The 23,058-nt window shown below is 47.5% G+C and overlaps 1 protein-coding gene across 1 annotated transcript in view; it reads left to right on the top strand.

Moving 5' to 3' along the window:
* The first annotated feature begins 1,186 nt into the window (after positions 1-1,186).
* KSR1 (kinase suppressor of ras 1) overlaps positions 1,187-23,058 on the top strand; it is a 120,958-nt gene continuing 99,086 nt past the window's right edge. The window contains exon 1 of the mRNA XM_067538035.1: positions 1,187-1,524. Within this exon, the coding sequence (XP_067394136.1) occupies positions 1,285-1,524 (240 nt within the window). The 5' untranslated portion in view covers positions 1,187-1,284. The remainder of the gene's footprint in view (positions 1,525-23,058) is intronic.

Below are 23,058 nucleotides of genomic sequence, written 5' to 3'. Positions count from 1 at the left end.
TGGGGTAGCCTGGGGTATGGAAAAGGCTGAGAACCATTGTGTATATGTTTATTAGGTTAGATAAACTAGGGGGTGTTTGCATAGTGCTTTGAAAACGTAAAGCTATGTATAATTACTGGGCCAAATCCATCCTTGGTATAACATCACCACCTTTTTTTTTGCAAGCACACATCTCTGACCTTGCCTTTGCGAATATAACACATAGTCCTGTGCACATGTCATATATAAAATTATATTTAAAAATTAAATAAAAAATACGATAAACAGAGAACACTGCACAGTTGCTCCTCGGGGAGAAATATGCCAGGTGTCAACACCGCTAGAGAATTCTGAGTGTGGCTATGGACATATAATGTAGAGATATATCTAATTCCCTTCTCGTGTTAATAACGAGGCAGTGTGAATATGATCCCTCCTCGGCGTGTAAGACAGTTGGCAGTGTGAACGCAAAAGTCTTATGAGAATTAAAAACGACACACTATTAATGGCTTCCACCCAAGCGGGGACCCCCTTTAAGGGAACAGGGCCAAATCTTTTGTGTCAATTGCTGTAACTCCATTTACACCAGCTGAGGCTCAGGCCAACACTATGGGCAGGATTAATGGGGTGCAACCCCCACCCCCCCAAAAAAAAAACCCTACTAGGCCGGAAGCCTCGTTTCTCACATCCATCCTGCCCTGATGCGAACGACAACCGGGAAATGGAGAGGGGCCAGTCTCCCCTGCTAGGTCTGTGTGCCGGGCTCTGTCTTCGCTGCAGGAAAGGGGGTGTTCGGCCGCAGGCTGCAAAACCCTGCGGGGGAAAGGAGGCGCTGCCCGTTGTACTTTCCATGCAGGCAGGAGACACCGCAGAGGGGCGGGGGGCAGGGTTCCCCTTGCACTAGCTGCAGCCCGGTGTGTGTTGTGGGGGGTGGTGGTGGTGGTGGTGGGGGTTGTTCTCTTCCTTCCCCCCCCACCCCCCAGTGAAAGGGGAAGAGAATCGACAGCGCAGCCGGCTCCGGCTCCCTCCCATCGGGCTGCAGGCCGGCAAGGGGGAACTACAAGTCCCGGCGTCCCCGGCAGCCTGGCCGCCGCTGCGAAGAGGCTCCGCCAGGGGAGGAGGCGAGGCCCGCCCGCCCGCCTGCCCCCCGCGCTGCGCTGCGCTGCGCTGCACTTCCCCGGGCCGGGGGCTCGCGCCTGCCTTTCCCTCGGCCGGGCCGGGGGGGGGCGCGCGCCCGCCTCCAGCCGCTGACGGCTCCAGCCCGGCCCGCCCCCCCGCTCCCGCTCGGTGTCCCGATGCCGAGGCATGGCTAGTGCTGCTGCTGCTGCTGCTGCCGGGCGAGCCGCGCCGATGGTGGAGAGGAAGGAGCGGCGGGGCGGGGAGGAGGGGAAGGAGGAGGCGGCGGCGGCGGCGGCCGGGCCGGCCCTGCACCAGTGCGGCCAGCTGCAGAGCCTCATCGACATCTCGCTCTCCAGCCTGCGCGGGCTGCGCACCAAGTGCGCGGCGTCCAACGACCTCACCCAGCAGGAGATCCGCACCTTGGAGGTACCGAGCCCGCCCCCGGCCCCGGCCCGAGCACAGCTGGCGGCCCCCCTGTCTCCGATAGCAACAGCTGGGGGGGTCCCTGCCCGCCCGCCCCCCAGCCAGCTCACAGCTGGATTGAACTGTCCCCCCCCCCCCCCGCCAGCCAGCTCACAGCTGGATTGAACTGCCCCCCCCCGCCAGCCAGCTCACAGCTGGCTTGAACTCCCCCCCCCCCCCCAGCCAGCTCACAGCCCCAGCACAACAGCTGTCAGGCCGTCTGTCCCCACTCAGCTACCCGCCTGCAAACAGCGAGAGGGGGCTCCTGGGCCTCCCCCTCCCCACCCCTGCTTTGCCAGGACCGTGGGGTCCAGAGCGTGGTTATCCATCAGGGCAGCCCCTCTCCTCCCCCCAACTAGGGGACCCGCTTGTGGCTGGAGTAACCCCTGCGCCCCTCTGTCTAGTCCTGTGCCACCCGTGTCCTCCATGCAGGGGACTGCGCCGCCTCTCCCATGCCTTTCCCCAGCCCTGTAACAGCTGAGTGTGTGTGTGTGTGTTTGGGGGGTGGGGGATCTGCCCCCTTCCTAGCCGTGCGAACCTGGGGCTCCGGAAGGGAATCCCTGCACCCACCTTCTCTCTCACACCCATCCCTCCACCACTTCCTTGTCTGGTATCCTAGCAGCTGTGGCCTCTCCCATCCAAAGGCACTCCCTGGATATCTCGGCTTGTGGTTGAGTGGAAGCCGAAGGAAGTCACCGGATGATAAAGTTTAATAATAAGCTGGAGAGTCGCGTCTGGGAGAAGGGCTCTCCTTTGGGAAGGTCTAGCTACCAGCATCCTGGGCTCATTGCTCTAGTTTGTGCTTGGAGAGTGGTGGGAAAGCTGCCTGTTTTGGATTTTCTTTTATGTTTTTGTTTTGTTCTAAAAATACCCTCTGAAACTGCTGGCTATAAACCCCGGGCTCCAAACGTTGTTGTGGGCGTAGAAGTTGGTGTCGCGTGGGGGTTATGTGAACATGATTTATGAAGTCTCTTGGTGGCTGGGGCCTCCCACCTGTGACCTGTCAATTCTGGAGATTGGGGACACAGAAATCTCTCTCTTTTGCTTTCTTACCCTGACACTTGCTCTTTGTGACTCTCCGTTTCTTGCTCTGCATTTTCAGGCCTATCTTCCTATTACTGGCTCCTTTTCACTGATCCAGTCTGATCCTCCTTATTTCTCTCCTGGCATAACTGACAGATAACACCAGCGTCCAGTTTGGAAGATGGTTATGATGTTTAGACAGGCTGTATATTCCTGCCCCCAAATAGGTTATGTATTCCCATGGCCGGGGCTTAATGCTGGATCTTGCCATAGCTTTCAAATGCTACTATTTTTGTCTCTCTCTCTCTCTCTCTCTCTCTTTTTTTTTTTTTTTTTAATGCTGAAACTGCATTTCTTTTACTTTGTTTGATGTGTGCAGGTGGTGGTGTCATATCTAGGAGAAGCAAAATATACATTTCTTTGCCCCCCACCCCCCAAGTGTGAAGTCAGGCTTTTGTTTGTGCTTAATTAGAATAAGGTATTTTATCAACGCACTCCAGTGGGGGCTGCAGATGAAATCTGGAGAAGCAGAGGTGATAGAAACAAAGGTGTGAGTGCTCTCATACATCTGGAACCTCTAGGAACATCTGTAAAAGGCCAGTTATGTATAGATACATGTGCTTTAAAGTCAGGTATCCAAGAAGAAGTGAAGTACTCTAGAATTAGTAGAACAGTGGGTGACAGATGATTTAGGGCAGTCTGTCATTCTCCTCTTTCTCTTCACTCCCCCCAAACAAGATTGTCAAAGAAGAAGGGGAAAAACAGCACTCAGCTGCAGGTAACAGCATTTATCTAGATTTTAACAATTTGGTAACTACTTTTTTTGTGTTTGGAACATGGAAAGATCTGCTAATCAATGTGCTTTGAAAATGATTATCTGCCTCTTGGTGCTGAAAGATTCTAAAGAAACCTCGGTTCATAGGGGGAGGGTGACATGGTCTGCTGAGCTTTACAAGTTAAAACCACTTTCCAGTCATGAGTGGGTGAGGTAATATGATATTATCTCTCTAATATCCTTATCTCTCTAATAGCCAGGGACCATACGGCTACAACAATACTGCACACACGTGTGAGTGTCACTTTGCTTATTTCGCTGGTAAAATATTTAAACAGATGTTTCCAGTAGTTACTTGCAATAGTGAAATGTGTACTTTGGTAATACTGATTGTTTGGGGGTGTGAAAGACTGGTGTGGTGGTCAGTGTATGCACAATGCCTCTGCAGTGCTCCTAGCCTACCTGGTAAGCTAAAGACCTGAGGATTGATTCTCTAGGTTGCCCCTGCACTTTGTACAGTTATTCCCCTTAGTGCAAAGTCTGAGTAAAAACACTGCCGGGTCTGATGTGGTGGCCTTTTATATCCACTTCGCACTGTGTAAATATGCAGGCAACAGATAATCAAGCTTTGGGTAACAGAGGTAGTGGCTTTTTTGTTTGTTATTTACTTGACCTGACTGACTTTATTACTGCTGTCTGTGTTGACTAACAGATGAAGGGGATTCAGCATAGTTAATACACTTGACTGGAAATCAGGGCCTGGAATCTGGAAATTCTGGCTCACTGGGCGTGTAGGGTCTTGGGCAAGTCACTTACTGCTTTCAGGGATGATTATTCTTAGTAAACAGAATTTCAGTGGTAGAGCCTAGAGGCCCCTGTCAGGCACTGGGGGCTTGAGCTACTTGGAATAAATTTGACTCTTTGTCAATAAACTGAAAATTGTTTGGCTGGAAATGGAGCTTTTGGCTGAAAAGCTTTTGCTGAAAACTTGGAGGTTCCAGGGAAAGCAAACGCTTTTTCCATTTTAAAAAAAACCCAAACAAACCAATCTTCTGTCAAAACAGTTTTGTTTGGTTTTTGGACAGAATTTTTTAACCAGCCCTAATCTAGACCCCCATGTACTAGGCTCATGGTCCCCAAACTGTGGGGTGTGCACCTCTAGGGGGGCATGGAGGAACATTTGGGGGGACATGGTGGGATCTGGGCCAGCCCCACAGAAGGTGGGAAGGGAACGCCACCCAGCCCTGCTCTGTCTCTGGCCCAGCCTCCAGCTCCTGACCTTGGCCCCTGGGGGTGTGTGGACCATGTAAATGGGGGGTGTGGACCGGGTAAGAAGGGGCATGGACCAAAAGAATTTGGGGACCTCCGATGGGCACTGTGTACACATGTACACCACCCTGGCTCCGTGGAACTTGTAACTTTTCCACATAGACACTGGAATAAGCTAAGGTGTGAATGTGAACTGACACCGTTCTAGCACTATAACCTCCCATGTGGTCACTCTTTTATTCTAGAACAACAACATGGGTAGTTACATTGGGTTTAACTATTCTCGTATACTGGAAAACTTCCTGGTGTAGACTAAAGTATATGATGAAACACAACAGGTGGATGCAACAAACGGACGGGAAGCGGGGAAGGGTAGCGTCGGGAAGGGAGGACATGATTTTGGTTAATAAATGGTTATTTTTGCAGAGGAATGGGCACGCTTTCTAGGACCTAAATCACTTGGTTGCACTTGTATAACTTGAGGGCAGGATTTGGCCCGGTATATTGAAGGCAAAAGCCGTGTTTTGTTTATCTTCTCACTGTTCCTTTTGGGAACAAGATGCAGTGGTTGGAGGTGGGGTGGAATGTGAAGTTTGTTTGCTGCCTCCCTGAATGTGTGCATTTCCAAAGCAGCCAAAGCTTTGTGTTTAGTCTGTGTTACATCTTTGCCTGTGGTCTGGTCTGACCCCCTTTTGGTGTTCACTCCTTATATTGTCAGAAGCACATGGTGCCACTAAACCTTCTCCTGGCTGTTTGGTGGTGGTGAGGAGCTGCTCTTGTGCTCTCTCATGCTCCCAGGTATAAGGATGATCTGGAGCAGTGTTCTGCAGGCGTTTCCAGGGTGAATAGTAACAACCAGTCTGGAAAAAATGTTCTAAAATTTGAGAGAAACTCTTATCTAACTAAATGTTTGCAGTCTGTTTTTCAAAGCCCTTTGCTAGCTGCGCGGTTGCTTTTGGCAACTGCACTCTGTGGCCTGTCATTGTTCCAACTGAACAGCTGAACTATATAATGTACCCTAGGATTCATAAGGTGTGAAGAGCACAAACCCATGCAGCGAAGTGCTTAAGTCCCATTGGACAGAGCTTACGCACACAGCTAAAGTGAAATACCCGCTTAAGTGCCTTACTGCAGAGGGATGGACAGCTGAATGAAGGCCTCAGCCTTTAGAGATGACCGCTCAGCTCTGACGTCCGCAGGCATTTCGTGGGTAGAACCAGGCCTCTTGGCTTCCAAGAGCACCCTGAGTAGCAATGATTTTTTTTTAATTTCTGGATTTGTTGGGATGCCGAGAGCCCACAGCAGCACCGTCCATTGGAGACAGAGGTTTGTGCAGTGCGGAAGATTGGAATTTAAATCCATGGGAACTGCTAGCTGAGAGCAGGAGAGTGCAAACCCTCCAGCGAATGAGTGAGCTGCAAAACTTTCTGCTGCCATTGTGGAAAGGCCTTTTGATGAGGAGTCGGGGGGTTCCCCATAGCATAAATTATGCAGTGTTAGTTGGCCTGTTAGAGTGGATTGCCTGGTGCCACTGACTTGTTTTATTACTGTATATTGTACTGAATGAATGCTTGAATGGGCTTTCCTTTAACCTGTACACCTGCTTCATGCCTCACTCCCACGCCTACCCTGATACATTTGTTTTGTCCACTACATGGGAGCTAAATTAATTAACTGCGTTGGGTTCAGCTTGTAGCGTTGTCGTCTCCCAATAAGCTGAAAGAGACAAGATGGGTGAGGTAATACCTTTTATCGGACCAACTTCTCTTTCACTAACAGAAATTGGTCCAATAAAAGATATCACTTCACCCACCTTGTCTCTCTAATATCCTGGGACTGACAGGGCTACAGCTACACTGCAGACAATAAGATGAAAGCACTGTTCTGTCTCTTGGTGTGGATGGAGCCTGTCTTTTGAATGTCCCTGAATGTTGCTGAAGCCTCTTTTGTCTGTCTCCCCCCTAGTCCCTTGCAAAATTCTTTTGGAGTTCTGCTTTCTGTGATCACAAATGAGAGCTCGCTGGTTCCCAGAATGCAGTTGGACAAACAAATCAGATTTAATATCAGCAGTGAAATGATGCAAGCAGTTTTCTCTTTTATGAAGGGCAGTTAGTGATACCATCAAGACACAATGTCTCTAGCTAGAAATACTTGATTTCAAGGGTGTCAGAAATCTTAAAACTCATTATAAAATACATTTTACTTGCTCATCAACAGGACACAGAAGTCAAGCCCTGCACCTTTTGTCGTCATAATAAAGATGACAGTGTATATGAGAATATTTTGGGACGTTCAGGTCCCTTTGTAATGACTCAGAACGCAGTAGGAAAGAAGGCAGGCAGGCAGACCTCTGGACTCCCCAGCCTGTGCCCCAATCAAAAGTTGTGGGTTCTGGTTTTGGTTCTGCCATAGACGGCTTGCCAGTTCCAGGCCAAGTCCCATTAAACCTCAGGACTTAGGCCCATATATTTGTGACCAGGACGAGACCTAGGGCTGGCGGCACATTGTCCTACATCTGCCCACTGCAGTGTAACCTTAGCCGTAAGCCAAGGCTTCAGAGTATGTGGGGAAACCATCTAGCGGGCTAGAATTGGACTGCAGGTCTGATCCAGTGTGGCGATCTGTCTTCACCTCTCTGCATAGCTGGTGTAAAGGTGCTGCAGAGAACAATGAACTGGAGTCCTGGTGTGTAGTTAGGCTGCAAAAGTAGCGTCCCCTCCCCCCCCAATTCCCAAATTGAATATATGGGGAGGGATTCTGCCCCTCACACAAGGTCACTATATGGTGCTCAAGGCCCTAGATTGATTCTCCCCTCCTCAAGGGGGGGCATGTTATGGGTAGAGCTGAGGGAGGAGAGGATGAGGCCATGGCCTCAGGGTGCACACAACTAGACTGCCCCGGTTTGCTTGGCTAGCCGTGAAACACCGGGGACTCCGTGGGCTGGCTAAGTTACACTGTGGGCAGTTTTGGTTCCTGGGGCAGCCCAGCATCAGGAGGGCACAGAAGTGGTTTAAAGGCTCCTTACCTCAGTCCCTAGTGCGGCTGTGCCTTCAGCTGTGCACCCCTTGGAGGCACCACCTAGAATCTGACCCATAAGCTAGTGTTGATTTCTGTCTGATTCCTCAGATGTACAGTTACAACTCTCCCGAAATGACTGGTTCAGAGAATTGGCCAGGGTGTCTCGTTCAGACTGGGGGTATTGGCACGTTTGACGAGGCCTAACCGTCTGAGAGCTGAGCTTTAAGGTAGGGGCGTGGGTGTGCGGGGGAGGAGGAATTGTGCTAGCAGTTCAAACCTGCAAACTGGAAGCCAGGCATTTCCAAAGTAAATAAACTAAAGGAGAGGCTGTATTGTTTGTAAACCTGAGCTAGCTGGAGCAGTGCATTTTTTTTCATCCCAGCCTGCAGCCACATGTGAATGAGGCCTGCTCAGCCAAAGGGACTTCCTTTTACAACAGGCCTTATGTAAGAGGATCTCTCACTTCCCTTGCTTCATTTCCCTTTTGGATGCGAGTGCCATACACATTTGAGCTCAAAGAGTACCTTACTTTTTTTTTTAATCTCCTCCTTAGGAGTGCCAGTCTTTGGATTTTTATTTAGTTTCCTATGGTCAAAAAGCCTTGAAGAGTGGATCTGTTTAAAGGGTCCGGCTGAGGAAAATTGCTCCTCAACATGTCAGTGCATCTGATCTGAGTGTGTCTGTCTTCCATTACATTGCCTTGCTGTAACAGAAGCCTTGCTTTACACTTAGATCAATTGGTTATTAACAAATACATCTTCCTAATATCACTATAGACATGTACTTGACTGAGCCAAAATTGGCAACAAACAAACAAACCCAAAACAAATTGCTTTTGGTAAAACCAAAGATGAAGAGCCTCGCTGATATCCCACAACCACTTTGTCAAAAGGCTGGGGTTGGGTTCTGGCCGACTGGCAGCACAGAAGAAAGATTTCCATACAAACGGTGTGGTAATGCAGTAGAGGCGGGGCAGGCAAAATTGGGATTAAAAGGCAGTGCTGAAGAAGGGAGGAGTTAGACCAGCAAGAACAGCCCAGGTAGGATTGTGGGATAGGATTGGCGGATTAACAGCACCCAATCTTGATTAGCCTATGTCCTGAGCGTGGGCTGAAGTGAAACCTGAGTTCACACCTATACCCTTCTCAGCCCTGTCGGTTAACCTGGGTGTAAACCACCCAGGTTAGAGGTTTTTCTGTCTGGGTGGGGAGCTGGGGCCAACATCTGGGCTATCACCTGGGCTAAGTCTGCAGTGGAGACGGACCCTGGGGAGCCTCTGTAATTTACAGCAGCCTATTAGCAGCTGCTTTAGTACAAAACAATTAATCATTCCCTCTCTCTCAGCAAGTCCCCATGCCCGGCAGAGCTAAGTCGTTGTGGTGTCCACTTTACAGTGGCTTGGCCTCTATAAAGGAGTTCACACGCAGCCTAAAATTGAGCCGTTTGTTTGCACACACGTTGTTGCATAAAACCAAATTCTCTATGGCTAGGAGTGATGAGCCTGGGCTGATTTCTGCTCCAAGCTTGTTCCAGTGTCTTGCCCCCTGCTTCAGCTGATTTACACCAGTGTCCAATTCTGTCCTCAGCTAAGTTCATCCAAACCTATTGATTTGACCGGGTGTGCACAGGTGTAAACGAGCAGAATTTAGCCTGTTACTTAGACGTTCAAAGGTAGCTTGTAAGTGCATGGAAAAAGGTTCCCACCGCATACTAACAATATAGATTTACAGATATGAGTTAGCAATGCAAGCGTGCAGATTTATCACTTCATTGACTTACGCTGATAAATAGCACATAAAGTATTTTATAATAATTCAGTGTGTGTATTAAAGCATCATGTGATGTTATGCTGAAAGTGCCTTTTCAACCTTAAGGTGTATGTTTTCAGATGCTTAACCTCTTACAATAAATTCCAAGCCCTCCTCTTCAGGTTGAAATTTCTCGTGCTTATTTGCAGCCCAAAGGGGAATTTAAAAAAAAAAAAAAATTCATAAAATCACATTTGGCCACTTCTTGTCATTTCCATGGAAAAATATGTAGGCGTCTTTCAGCATTGCTTTGAGCAAAGAGTGATGGATAAGTAGGCTTGGCAGAATTGGATTTTAATATTTTATGTCATTGTGACAGATATAAATGTTTGTGTTTTAAACATTTTTCCTATTTTTTTAAAAATATGCTTACAGTTGTGGGAAATTGCAGGGGTGTCAGACAATTATTTAGTGACTGTAGATGCTGAGATTTACAAGTTACAACTTTGTACGATTAAGAAGCAAATCAACACATGTCAAAATATATCCAGTGAATATCCTTAAATCAAACTCTTAATAAGTGCTCAAGCAGCATTTGTCTTACTTTGCCTCTCTGTACATTTTGATGATTATTAATGGAAATACAGATTTTTCATCCCTTTGGGTGTGAACAGTGACATCGACATTTACTGACTTTTACTGATCCTTCCAGTCTCCGTATAAGCCATGGCCACCAGAGGTGTTATGACTCAGACATCCCTCGGGGCACGGTTCCTCCCTGCTTGAGTCTGACTGCCATGAAGCAATACTCTACTGCTGGCCTGTACTTAGCAGCAAATTACTTCCCATTCTGGCCAGCAAATACAGGAGTCAAGGCTCCCCCTGTTCCTACGAGGGGGGAAGCGAGCAAGTGGCTCATGTTTTTGGGTACAGAGTACAGGGCTGGGAAGCCTGCATAGGGACATTCTCTCTCTCTTCCCCTTGTGCAGGCCTGTAGTCCAAATCACAGTCTGCTGTTCAGATGCTTTTCCCAGAAGCAAGAACCCTGGCCCTGATTGAGGTGTGCCAGAGCTGTTCTTGGCACAGCTTGGGTGGAGGGAGTTGGGGGTGGCTAAACATGTCCGTGCTCCACCAATTGTTCCCCAGATTCTGGGACTGGCTGTGTATCCAGAGGGCTGTTCTAACCTACACCAGCTGTCCGCACCGCCACGAAGCCATCGTAGCAGCTGAGAAGAGCTAGAGTGTATTGGTGCTCCGACAGCTTCCTCTTTTCTCCAGCCATCCTCCTAACACGCTGCCTGCATGAGGGGCTCTGAGAAGGGGCAGCTGTGTCTCTGGCTGAATCTAGGGGTCAAGTGCCAAAGCAGAAGGAACAGGATCAGAAGCTGCGCCCCCTAGGTGCTGCCAAGCCTACCAGGAAGTTTTGAGCTGAATATTGCTGTGAATTTCTAGGTCAGTAAAGCTGAACTCTTGGAAGGTAAAAAGTTCCAGAGGGGTAGCCGTGTTCGTCTGTATACAGTAAAAACAGCAAGAGTCCTGTAGCACCTTAAAGACTATAACAAATTCCTGCGGGCATAAGCTTTCGTGGGCTGCAACCCACTTTGTCAGATGCACCTTGGAAGGTGGTGAGTTTTGGGCTCTGTTTAGGCAGCATGACACCCCGTTGCCCTGCGCCTTGTGCAATCATTGGTCAATCGGCGCTGAAGTCAATGGGGTTATGTCGGTTTACACCAGTGAGAGGTCTGGCCCATGTGCCCCCCAGGCAAAGGGAGCGTTAAATGATACCCAGTCAAAATGCTCTGCGCTCTGTGTAGCCATTTGCAAAGCAATGAAGGATCCAGCCCAGCAGGTGGGTTTTTGGGTTGGAGCACGTGAGGGGACGGTGTGAAGGGGAGAAGCTCCTGCTCAGGAGAAAGGTGCAGGGTGGTGTGAAAAGGCTCCGCAGAATAAAAAGCACTTGAGGCCAGCATCTGCCGGCTTTGCTCGCCTTGACTTGACTAACAGCACCTTTATTTACGACAGGTGCTTCCAGAGTAAGGCGTGACTGCAGGTGAGGAAGGGTGATGGAAGCAAGCTCTTCAGCAGGAGAGCTGACATTTTGCTTCGACAGAAGCCAACCTCTCATGAAACGAACGAGTGAATTGTGCAGCCTGGCTACTCGAGAATTGTGGCTGGACTGAAAACGATAGAGGAGTAGCAGCAGGCGCATACAGCGTGTGTGGTTAGGCGGCTGCGGCTCTTAAATATATAGTCCGTGTTTTAGTGGAGGGGGGGAAAAGAAAAAGCAGCTTCCTGTTTTCTAGCAGCGGTTTCCCTAAAAGAAGAGGGGGAGAGAGTTTAGTTTGGCTTGTCTCCCTGGCTGTGCTGTGAGAGGAGACTGGGGGCAGAACGCTGGAAGGGTGGGATCATGTTGCTGCAGATGCACGGTCTGCTTTGCACGAGTTGCCGTCAGAGTTCTTTCTAAAAATAAACTGCTGGCTCTTCCTTGTGGGCATTTCCACAGTGGGTTTGATAAGCAAATTCAACAGCCAGGCCTTGTGCAAAACAGCAGCCCTCTGACCAGGATTTTCCAGCTTTACATTTCAGAGGCCAGGACGCTAACCTGCCTTGCCCCATGTTAAGGGCTGATTCTGACTTTGCAGCAGTATAAATGAGGCCCGTGGAGTTACCCTGGATTTGCACTAGAGTGACTAAGAACAGAATTTAGCCCTGAAATAGGGTTGTGGCAATCCAAGAGGGCACAGGGATAGTTGTCATAACACTGGTATAAATCCAGAGTAATTCCACTGAAGATCTCTCTCCCTGTATGCTGGTATAAATGAGAGAACTAATTCCGATGGGCCGGTTTCATATCTACAAAGATTCCTTAAAACATTCCTTTCTTCTAGCTGTCAACTGAGTTCTGGTAACGCTCTTGACTTCCCTATGGTAGCACAGGTGTAACTGAGGGCAGAATTGGGCCCAGTGTTTTTATACTGTTGGTCTTAGTTATTTTTTATTGGAAACCACATTTAAGAGTACCATATTTTCCCTTGACTTAGGAATTATATTAACAAGTGAAAATAAGGCAATGATAAAATCTCTGGGCCTGATTCTGTTACCCCATCCCTGTGCTTGGGGCAGGAGGGCTGGTTAAGGTGGTTTTAAGCCATCTGTGTGCTTCTTGGGCACTGAGGCTCAGGCCTGGCCTCCAGGGTAAATTTAGAGCAGCTTCGGGGCTGTTCTGACTTGCATTCTGCTTCCTACGGGCTCTGGAGAACAAAGAGCAGTCATGATACAGTGCTTCACCCCATTCCCATCCTGAACCCGCTCTCTCCCTGCCCCTACCATGCCTGCTACACTGGGACCTGGGCACAGGGCCAGCGTAGAGCCCTTACACCTGCTCTATGCAGACTAGATAGCAATATGACAGTATTGATACAAATCCCCCTGGTAGAGGCAGCATAGCCTAGTCGTCGTCTACACTTAAAAATTAGCTGTGACAAGGCTCTGAAAAACTTTGCACTGTGTACTCCGTAGTTAAGTTGACCTAAAACCTGGTGCCGAAGTGGTGAGGTTGATGGAAGAATTCTTGTGTCCCTCTAGCTACCGCCTCTGGGGAGAAGTGGAATAGCTACATTGATTGGAGGAAAATCCCTTGTGATGATATAGGATGAACCTATCCTGCACCAACACAGTTACAGCTCTGTAGCAGCTATAGTTCAGACATGGCCTTAGAGCCAAGCCTTTGGCTTTGACTTGTGTTCAGAAACCCTAGATAATTTAGGCTCAGGGCTGCAGAAGTCTTTCCTGGGAGACTGAAGTATCCTGTGCATTGTCCTCTACTTGGTGCTGTACGTGGGTGCCTTAGCGGATGTCCTGGAGCCTTTGCAATTCAGAAGCAAAGAAGGGAGGGGACTGGTTCGGGTATGGAGGGCCACAGTAAACTGGGTGTGAACAGACCAGCACCAAAGGAGCAAGGGTAAGGGATGTCATGAATCTGTATGCTATAAATAAAGAGATGCTTGCTTTTTTTTCCCCTGCGCCTCCCCCTCCCTGAGATCTCATTGTCTGATTCAAAGGAAGGGGAATGTTGATGTATCAAAAGAACTTTCACTTCTGTTTGAAGCAGCCTTAATATAGAAAGAAAAAACTTTTGCGCTTCTTGCTGTTGTGCGTGGGCTTTTATTGAAGTCTGCAGGCTCCAGTGTGCAGTCTTGTTCCCTTTTTTTTTAAATAAAGGTATTAATGATTCAGTAGAAAAGAATAGCCCACGTTAACACTTTTAAAGCTTAATGCCTTTCGGTGGTTACTTTCAGATTGACACTTTCAAAGCTGCTTAGATGCACCTAGCATGACAATTAATGGAAGATATCTGTTGACAACCCTTATCCTGCTTTGAAAACCTCAACTGCAACCTCCTCTGTATCTTTAAAGCATGGGAAAAGTTAATGGAAAATTCTCTTTATTTCAGGGCATGTTTGTTCTTGCTTCTACAGAACATTGAGGGCCAGATCCTCCGCTCGGGTAAATCACATACACAGTCATACGGTTAGCTTCAGTGGCTTATGCAAAATTTCATTTAGTTGAAACTTGTTTTTCTCTGGAAAAATAGTTTCATGGGAAAACTTTGGACCAGCCCTTGTTGATAGATTGATTCGCACGAGCTGAAGATCTGGTCCTGAGTTCTTTCAGCGTTTTCAGTTGTCATCATCTACACTCTGGAGACTATACCGATGTAGCTATGCTGACAACGCTATAGCAGCGTAACCACGTAGTGTAGACACAGCCTATGTCGACCGAAGAGATTTTTCCATCTGTGTAGGAACATTGCTTCCCTAAGCAATGGTAAATATGTCGACAGAAGTAGTCTTTCATTGACATAGCTTCGTCTACACTGGGGGTTTTCTCTGCATAGGTATGTTGGTCAGGGATGGGTTGTTTTTTTGTTTTGTTTTGTTTTCCCCCACACGCCTGCCCAAGGTCTAACTTGTTGGTTTAACTTTTAAGTGTGGACCAGTGTGCTGGTGGGTAGGTTCTTCTCCGTACTGTGTGACTGACTGAAACTCTGAGGAGCCCTGTACACGCACTCAACTTTCTCCTGGAAAGGGAAGCAGGTGTTGGTTTAGCCAGTGTTTTCAGCCTTCATTTCCTAGCTCACCTAGTGACAGCATTGGAGCAAGTCAAAGGACCAGTCTGCTACAACACGTAGCAAGCCACGCTAGTGTATAATAATAACCCAGCTGTGCGTGCGTGCGTGTGCAAGGTACGTAAGGGATGTGATACAACAGTTTTATTGGCAGGAATGTTGGATGGACGCATTGCCCTCCAGCGGTAAAACCCCAGGAGAGTTATAGAGGGTGACCTCAGCCCAGTGCCAATAAAACTCAATACTAGGCTGCAGTGGGGTCTCTACATTTCACCAATATTACCGGAAGAGCTATTACTGAAGTGGTTTGTTTTCCCTAGAGAGTTAATCCTTTGGGGGTTTTTTGGGACTAGTTTTATTTACCTTCACCTATAGAACTAGATGGCTCAGTTGCCACCAGCCCAACTATACGTGGATCATAAGGAGCCATTTAAAAACAAAACAAACTTGCTCCTCAAAGAGCTGGACTTGAAATGCCTGACTGTTTTCAGGTCTGTTATCTTGGGCCTTTCCATGTCTTGAAGGGAGAGGCTGACCTTTCGGGAAGCCAGGACTCTTCCTTTCTATGCACCCATTTCCAGCTCTGCAGGGGTACAAGATGGATTTCAAAATCACGACACTTGTATGGACAGAAAAAGCTGACATTGGCTCAAGACCGAATGATGCCCACGATTGGTGTGTGTGGGGAGGAAGGGGGGGGGGGTCAATTCTGTATCTGAGGTGGGGAGCGTGATTTTGAAGAAGCAGTGATCGTTTTGAAGGGTGTGGAATGTAAAACTCGGTCCCAGAGAGGTGGGTGGGAATCTTTCAACTGACTTCAGTGGCCCTTAAGGAGCAGCGGATGAGAAGAGGTGGTCCAACACGTGAATAATACATCGGTCAGCTTGACACTACCACCGTGGATATAGTGTGCTTTTAGTGCAGTGCTGCGGCATCATTTTATTCTTAAATGACACCTTTCATCTTCCCAATGCTCCCCAAATTAATCCTCCAGAGCCGGGAGAACCACGTGAGTGCAATTATCCCCATTTCACCCCCACTGAAATGTGATTTGCCTGCAAGCCACACACAACTTGACCAAGCGTGGAAGATCTTGGAAGAATCTCTGCTTCCCGTCCTGTGCCCCAACCACGATTCTCTCCTGGATGATTCTGTATCGCAGCAGGCAAAAAAGGATGAGTCCAGCGAACATGGCACCAAGTGACCCGTCTTATGAGAAACTTTGATTATTGTTTAAATGCAAACATTTGTGACCATGTGAGTTTGTGTTGAGGGCTAGTTCATTATAAAAAGAAATATCCTAGCAATATTTTGGTTTGGTTTTTAAATGGTGCTACATGGCTGGAAATATTACTGCAATGTTAATATACTTTCTGTTTGCTTATAGTTTAAAAAAAAAACCAAAACAAAACCCAAACGCTAATCCGCGGTCATCTGCTGCTAATCTGTAACTGGAGCTATAACTGATGTGTGAAACTATCATTATTTCTCTGATTTCCATGGATCTTAAATGTACAACAGCATCCAGCTATCGGGATGCGCTACTGATCTGTGTTCTGTCCTTAGTTATATGTTTCCACTACACTGAAATTCAAACTGCTTGGGCATTATTGCTTCAGATTTTCCAAAATTAACCAGTTTTTGGACAAAAGCTTAAGGGGCTGTGAAATAAATGAGATTACATGACGTATAAGAGAGGGAGGGAGGCAGAATTTGGCCCCTTACACTCTTTTTAATGTAAAAAATGGGTTCTTTGGCACCCAGGACCACTGTCATGCTGCAGCAATTTTCTGTAGAATGGGGAGATCCAACAGCCCTCTGAGCAAAAATGTACAGAATGTTCCTTACAATTTCCTTTCTGTCCTTTGAGTCAAACCGCCGTTGCCATATTTCCTCACTCCAGGCTGATTCGGTCACCCTTATTCTATTAATGAATCCTTACAACACCCCTATGAGGTAAGTGCAAGCTCCGGGGGAAGCGAACCTACAGAGAAGTGGGTGCCCTGAAGCAGGAAAGCAAATCTGCAGCAGGGCTGGAAATGGAATTTGGAACATGTGACTCCCAGGCGGGGAGCTGAACCACCAGACGTGCTCCTTTTAAGAGCCACGTGCAGGATTTGCTTTGTCCATCGCTGCATTTCACACAGGCAGTTCTGTGGTGAAATGTGGCGACACTAAACAGCAGTTGAGAGCAGGAAGAGAAGAAGAATAGAGGTAGAATACCATCATTGCGAAGGGCTCTCTGGTATTACATGCCCATGCAGGAGGGAGTGCGGAGCAAGAACCCTTCTAGATACATGCGCGCACACCCCGCTTTGGGTTGCCTGGCCCTAAGGATTTCAATGGGACTATTTGGGCATAAAAGTGGCAGAGTCAGGCCGTCTGAATTGGAACTGTGTTTTGTTTAAGGTATTGGCCCTCAGCGAGTGTAAACCATGACCCTAATTTCAGGGTTGATGTGTTCAATCAGCATTGCTGCCTAGGTTTCCGCAGAGGCTTCCACCAGCGGACGATTGGGAACGCTGTGAAGAGGTGAACCCTCTCCAGGTAGCAGACAGCAGCATGTGCAACGTCTCAGCTGGCTTTTGAGGTATCCGCACTCCAATGAAGCGAAACGCACCGTGCATTCAGAATGACCAGAGAGTGTGTGATTGGCACTGGGTCAGAGGCCTTCCGGGCACGGCTTTGGAGAACTCCTGGGCCCTCCGATAAGGATGTCCGTCTGTCTTCTGCATTGTGCTTCTGCAGGGGAGAACGGTGGCCGGCTTCACCCCCTCTTCGACTGCAGAAATCCCAAGGCTCTTCATCCTTCTCTGATCGGGCCTCGCTGTTCACCTTTAGCCCAGTGAATTCGGGCTGTTTCTGCCTTTGTTCCATTGTCCCTCTTCCTGTCCGCTTGTGGCCTTCTGCCTCATTAAGAGGGCTGGCCTCCCGCTCGACCATTGAGAGGCCCCACAAGACTGCACTGACTCAGCAATTTACTGTTTGGCTTCATCTTCCTGCCAGCAATAAAACGAGGGGAAAAACAGAGGAGGAAATACATGACCAGATAACATCCCTCCCTTTTTCCTCCTCTTCCCCCCACCCAGTAGCTTAGGACCCTGTGTGACATAAGGCTGGCTCAGCCCTTCTGTCTTCCTATAGCCCTAATATGGGCAGTCATGCAGGAGCCCTCTCTAAACCCAGTCTACTGTACGGTAGCGAGTGGAGTCTAGCCATTCCAATGATGGATCAAATGCTCTCTGCATCTGCAGGGGTAGTGCGCACAAAGCAGCTGGGGAGCGAGAACTGTGTCTGCAAAGACAGCCGCTCTCGAATTCTTTAGAGCCCACTTAAATATTCAGGGCCTGACGTCCCTGGTGGTGTAAGTCCGGGTACTGCAGCTTACACCGAACTGAGATCTGGCCCTGAAACTCATGGTGTGTGTGGGGGGGGGGGGGGGGGTGGTTACACAGGAACCACCCTGACTTAAATAAGGGGCTGACTTTCAAAGCTGCCAGTGGGAAGTGGATGCCCAATTCCTGTTAGAATCAGGCAGCGTGAACCTAAATACCACTGTGGCTGGTTCAGCAGACCCTATCGCCCAGCGTGTGCGAGTTAGAACTGGAATAGCGAGTAAAGGAGGCTGTAGTACAGACACCAGTATAGTTTCACAGCGTCTTTCAGCCTGTGTATCAACCCTGTGTTGACCCTAACGTGTTTGAAATGCTTGTGTTTCTTCTAAATGGTGGTATGAGGCTGGGATTGTTTGTGCCAGGAATCTGGCAACAGTGGCTCCCATTTCAATGAAGGCGACTTTCCCTGTCATTCTGCGTGGAAGTAAGCATGAGAACTGGCTGTACAAAAGGTCTGGGTTTTACACTAACTTCTACCTCTGTTTTTAAAAAATAAAGTGTTTTGATTCTCCTCTTCCTCACCTACCTGAATCCACATATACAGGGTTCTGTACCAGTGTAGATAATGTAGTGTGATTTTTTTTTTTGCTTCGTGTTCTTCTGTTGTGTGAATGCGTGAAAACGTGTGGAATCATACCTGTCTCAAAATATGGTGCTAGGTAGCGCACTTTCTCACTCCAGTCCATGTAGAATCTGAGCTTTCCGTTCCCATCAGAAAACTAGACTTGTTTAGTGCTGCAGTGAAGTGATCTTGCACTTATGACCTTAAAGACCACAGCTGTGGAAACGACTGAGGTTCCATGTTGTATCACACACACATGCTGCTTAAATATAATTTCAAGGCACTTATTGAAAGTGCTGAGAAAGGAAAGAGGGTTCGAATGTTAGCTTGACGCTTGAGAGACCCAGGTTCATTCCCTGTTCCGCTACAATCTTTCTGTGTGACCTTGGACAAGTCACTTAACTTCTCTGTAGCTCATTCCTCCTTCTGTACAATGAGGATAATAGCATTGCTCTACTCCAGGAGGGTTGTGAGAACAGATACATTAAAGACTGACATACAGATGCTATGGCAATGGGTACATAGAAGTACCTTAGGTAGGAAATGAGCATGAAATTTTCACCCAAGGAGAGAGAGAGACTCTCCATATGTCTTTTACTAGATGGTCCAGATCCTCCTCTGGTGTAAATGGGTGCAACTCTGTGAAGTCAATGGAGCTAAGACTCTTGCCCAAAGTGTAAACTGCTTGTGTTTAATTTTGGTCACTATGATATGAGGATCTGCTGCAGTTTGACGGCCAATACACGTGCAATTGCTAATTCTCTTTCGATGACTGTAGCCCACTTAGAAGGCTGACTGTGTGCCAAACCCAGCTGGGGCTGGAGGTCTGCCAAACTGTATTTTAACATCTCATTTCCATTTTTGCTTTGTTTATGGCTTGACTTCCGTGAACACCTCAAAGGGACTTGTACTGGGACTTGGTATATCAACCTCTGTCTTCAGGTGTTGATAAACTGGGCTGTAAATATGCACCAGGACAGAAGGTTGGCCTGAAACATCTCTGCTCCGGAAAGAATGGTTTATTTTACCAAATAGAATGGTGGTGTGGTTTTTGTGTCTTCTAACATGTGTTAATATAGGAGAAAGGGCTCTGCCTCTTAGTACTTGCTATGATTCTATTTTAATAATCCAAGGTGTTTGAGCAATGCAAGTGTGTTATACTGTGCATGCCAGCTCTCCTCTTACACCCCCACTCCCTCCCGCCTCATGGGTTAAAGTAGCTTTGCACTGCTTCACTGATTGTAGCTTATCTAATGCAAGCTTTACCACCCGGGGGGGAGGGAGAATCTCTCCAGACGGGTGGGATCCTCAGGTTTTGCCAGAGTCCGGGAATGGCTGACGGGATGGATCACTTGATGATTACTTGGTCTGTTCATTCCCTCTGAAGCACCAGGCATTGGCCACTGTTGGAAGACAGGATACTAGGTTGGATGGATCATTGGTCTGACTCAGTATGGCTGTTTTCATGTACCTGGTGCAAGGGAGATGGCTGAGAAGAGGGGGCCCAATTCCCCCCAGATGTCTGGGTGCTGTAACAGAACATTGGTGGTTGGCATAAATTAAAGCACCCTTTGGGACTGGTCTGGTATGGAGTGGTCCCAGGATGTGAGTTTATTCAATTTCACTGTTGGGCAGCTCGCTCTACTTTAATCACATTAGCAGAGGGCACCTGCCCCTGGGGAGTGCGGCATACAGGTCCCGCGCTGTAAATAAGATGCAACGATGCTTGTCGGTACAGTACAGCACATGCTCAAAGGTTACAGGCCTTGATCGAGCCCTACAGAGTTTTATTGACCTTAATGACAAAGGCTTCAAGGTGAATGGGAGATACCTAAGCTGGTCTTCTGGTTCTTTCAAACACTGCAGTATGCACAGGGGATGAGGATGGAGGATGCAGGATCAGGCTCCTAGGTAATTCCATTGAAGTCAAAGGATTATTTTAGAATAAAAATAATAAATTTTAACTTTTAATGAGACAAGGGTGACGATCCAGGCCAATATGAAATTGAAAAATGCCATGCCATTCCAGTTAATAAACTCAGTAAAAATGAAAGTACTAACATTTCTGCCAGAGTCCATACAAACAATTCCTTCACTAGGACTTTGCCATTGAAAAGCAATGTCAGAAGTCGATGGTCTGGGACTGATGATTCTCGTGCCAGTTACTCCGGTATAAATCTCGGCACGCTCACTCCTGGTGAAGTCCATGGAGTTACATCCTTGTAAAACTGTCAGAAGTGAGATGAGCATCCAGGGGCCCTTGGTTTTTAAAGGCTGAAATAAATAGAGAATTCCTGGTGTGTATTTTCATTCCTCTCCAGGCGTGTAGTTGATTTTTTGTATTGAGTGGCAACATGTTGCCTCAGTAAATCTCTTGATTCTGTTTGCTTAATCCCCGGAGCAGCATCGTTCATGCTAAAGCAAAGTGCGTTTTAAAAAAACAAAAACCAAACCATAAAACTTTGGTTTTGTAGGACCCAGCACTCAGTACAAACTCATTTGCTGCTCCACTCCGCATGTACCTGAACACTTGTGTAACCTGTATGCCCAGTGGGCTGCTTGACTGCTGCTCTCCTACAGCTATCCATTTCTAACCGTTTTTGACAACTCCGGGGTGGTTTTACTGTGGCAGGGAAACGGCCCCACCTACCCTTCAGATTAGGGATGGAATTTAAACCCAGTGGTTGGTGAGACTCCTCCAGCACATAACTGCCTTACTGAATTCAGTGGGAACTTCAAGGAGTGCAGGATACAGCCTCCAGTCCGCATCTGTCCTAACTCCCTGCCAATGGAAAACTTGTTCCCTGTAGCCTGTTCTTCCAAATGGCAATCCTCCCCCTCCTTAGCATTAATTTAACAGATGTCCCAGTCTCCCTCATACCAGTGAGGTCTGTGACTCCTTTCAGGGCTTTAATGTATGTGTTTCTTGCTTAAACTCTTCTGTGATTTCTTTAAAAAATAGTGTTTCCAGGATTCTAGTAGGGAAACAGTCTGTAGTGTATATCATGGACATGCATTTTGGCTGTGCAGAGTTGAGTGATACAGTAACTGCTGACTGCCTGTTGCTAGTGGCCTGAGTTAATAAGGGATCTGTATAATTCCCTCATCTCAAAGTCTTCCTTAAGCAAGAGTGCAAGCCTTGTACTTGATTTATGTCCCAGGATGTGTCTGAAGGCTGTGATAGAGGCTGCATACTCAGCAAGTGAGTAGCTAGCGTGGAGAAGAAAAAAATTGGCTTTAAAACCAGCCGGACATGGAATTTTATCAGATGATGGTTTTTCTAACAATGCTGAGCATTTCTTCAACAAAGAGCAGTTTGTGCTCTTGAGTCTCGCTATTCGTGAAACAGAGGAGGAGAGTTTCCGTTGGGTAGTCCGCTTATCTTGAGACTGTCTTGACCTTGTCCAAGCTTCTGTGGTGTTCTCTGAAGCGATCCTAGGGCTGCGTACTCTGTGTTTTCATCCTATTTCAGTGGCTGAGCGTGCATGCCTTTTCAGGGCTGGTGTGGAAGGGAGTGAACTACAGGACAGATACTGTCCTCTTCAGGAAGTTACTGCCTTCCTGATGCTTAAGGGTTTTGATTGTTAGGGTGTGGTGCCCTATAGAAAGACTGTTGTGTCAGAGATGACTCTGGTCAGGATTAACGCTCCTTTGAGGTGAAGAAGATGCCCACACTTGCTACATCAGTCCCCGTGTAGTTTCCTTATTTTCAATGGAAGGTAAAACATTTTCTTCTCACCATGTAGTGGCTGCAGATTGGCCCTATAAGACCATCAGGATATTGTAGCTTTCCATGGCATCATCTACTTAGAAATTTCCGTGGGCCTCTATGCAGAAGATAATACTGATCCAGTCAGTATAATGTACTTCATTTCTCCTTATGCCTTGAAACACGCCCCCCCCCTCCCATATTATGGAACAATCAGTGGGATGGGATCGGGTGGGAGGGTAGGGTGGAAGCACTTCGAGTCCTGACAATTGTCCTTGCCTTCCACTGGTGTTGGAAGATGCATGGAAAATTCAAATCTGCAGGTCTGTCAGGTTGTGCTCACACGCTAGGGTTGGTTGGTTTTTTGTAGCCCTCGTGGGAGGAAGAGGTTGTGAGTACGAGTGAGGTCACACAATTCCTTTCAACTTGATCTGGGATTGGGTGCGTATTGTTAGAAACTGCAAGCCAACATTTTCAAAGTTGGATGCCTGAAGTTAGATACTTAAATTCACATTAATTTCTGCATGTGCCCAAATATGGGTGTAGGTTCCTAGCTTTACGTACCTGAGGTTGGGTGAGTGGACTCTTTCAAACCCTGATTAAAATGAACAAATCAAGATCTATATTTGTTTTAAATTACCTTTTTAGTTCTGTGACTTCTGTGTCTTCACAAGTTCCCGCTTGCCATCTGCCTTGTATGCATTTGTCATATCCTTATTCTAGGGTTTTTTTTTCCAAAGACTAATTTAATTAGTTGTTCTTTCAGTAGGTTTTAATCAAGCGTTATGTGACTGCTGGTAAATTATTTACAGCCATGTCTCCTGATGGAACCCTGGGCCCCCTTTAGAGCCCTTACAATGAGTTAGATGGT

Source organism: Emydura macquarii, unplaced genomic scaffold (assembly GCF_026122565.2).
Source record: "Emydura macquarii macquarii isolate MOO-44397 ecotype Brisbane River unplaced genomic scaffold, CSIRO-AGI_Emac_v2 contig_450, whole genome shotgun sequence".
In the NCBI taxonomy this organism is placed as follows: Eukaryota; Metazoa; Chordata; order Testudines; family Chelidae; genus Emydura; species Emydura macquarii.
The sequence above is the reverse complement of the archived record's forward strand: the minus strand, read 5'-3'. Positions and strand labels throughout refer to the sequence as shown.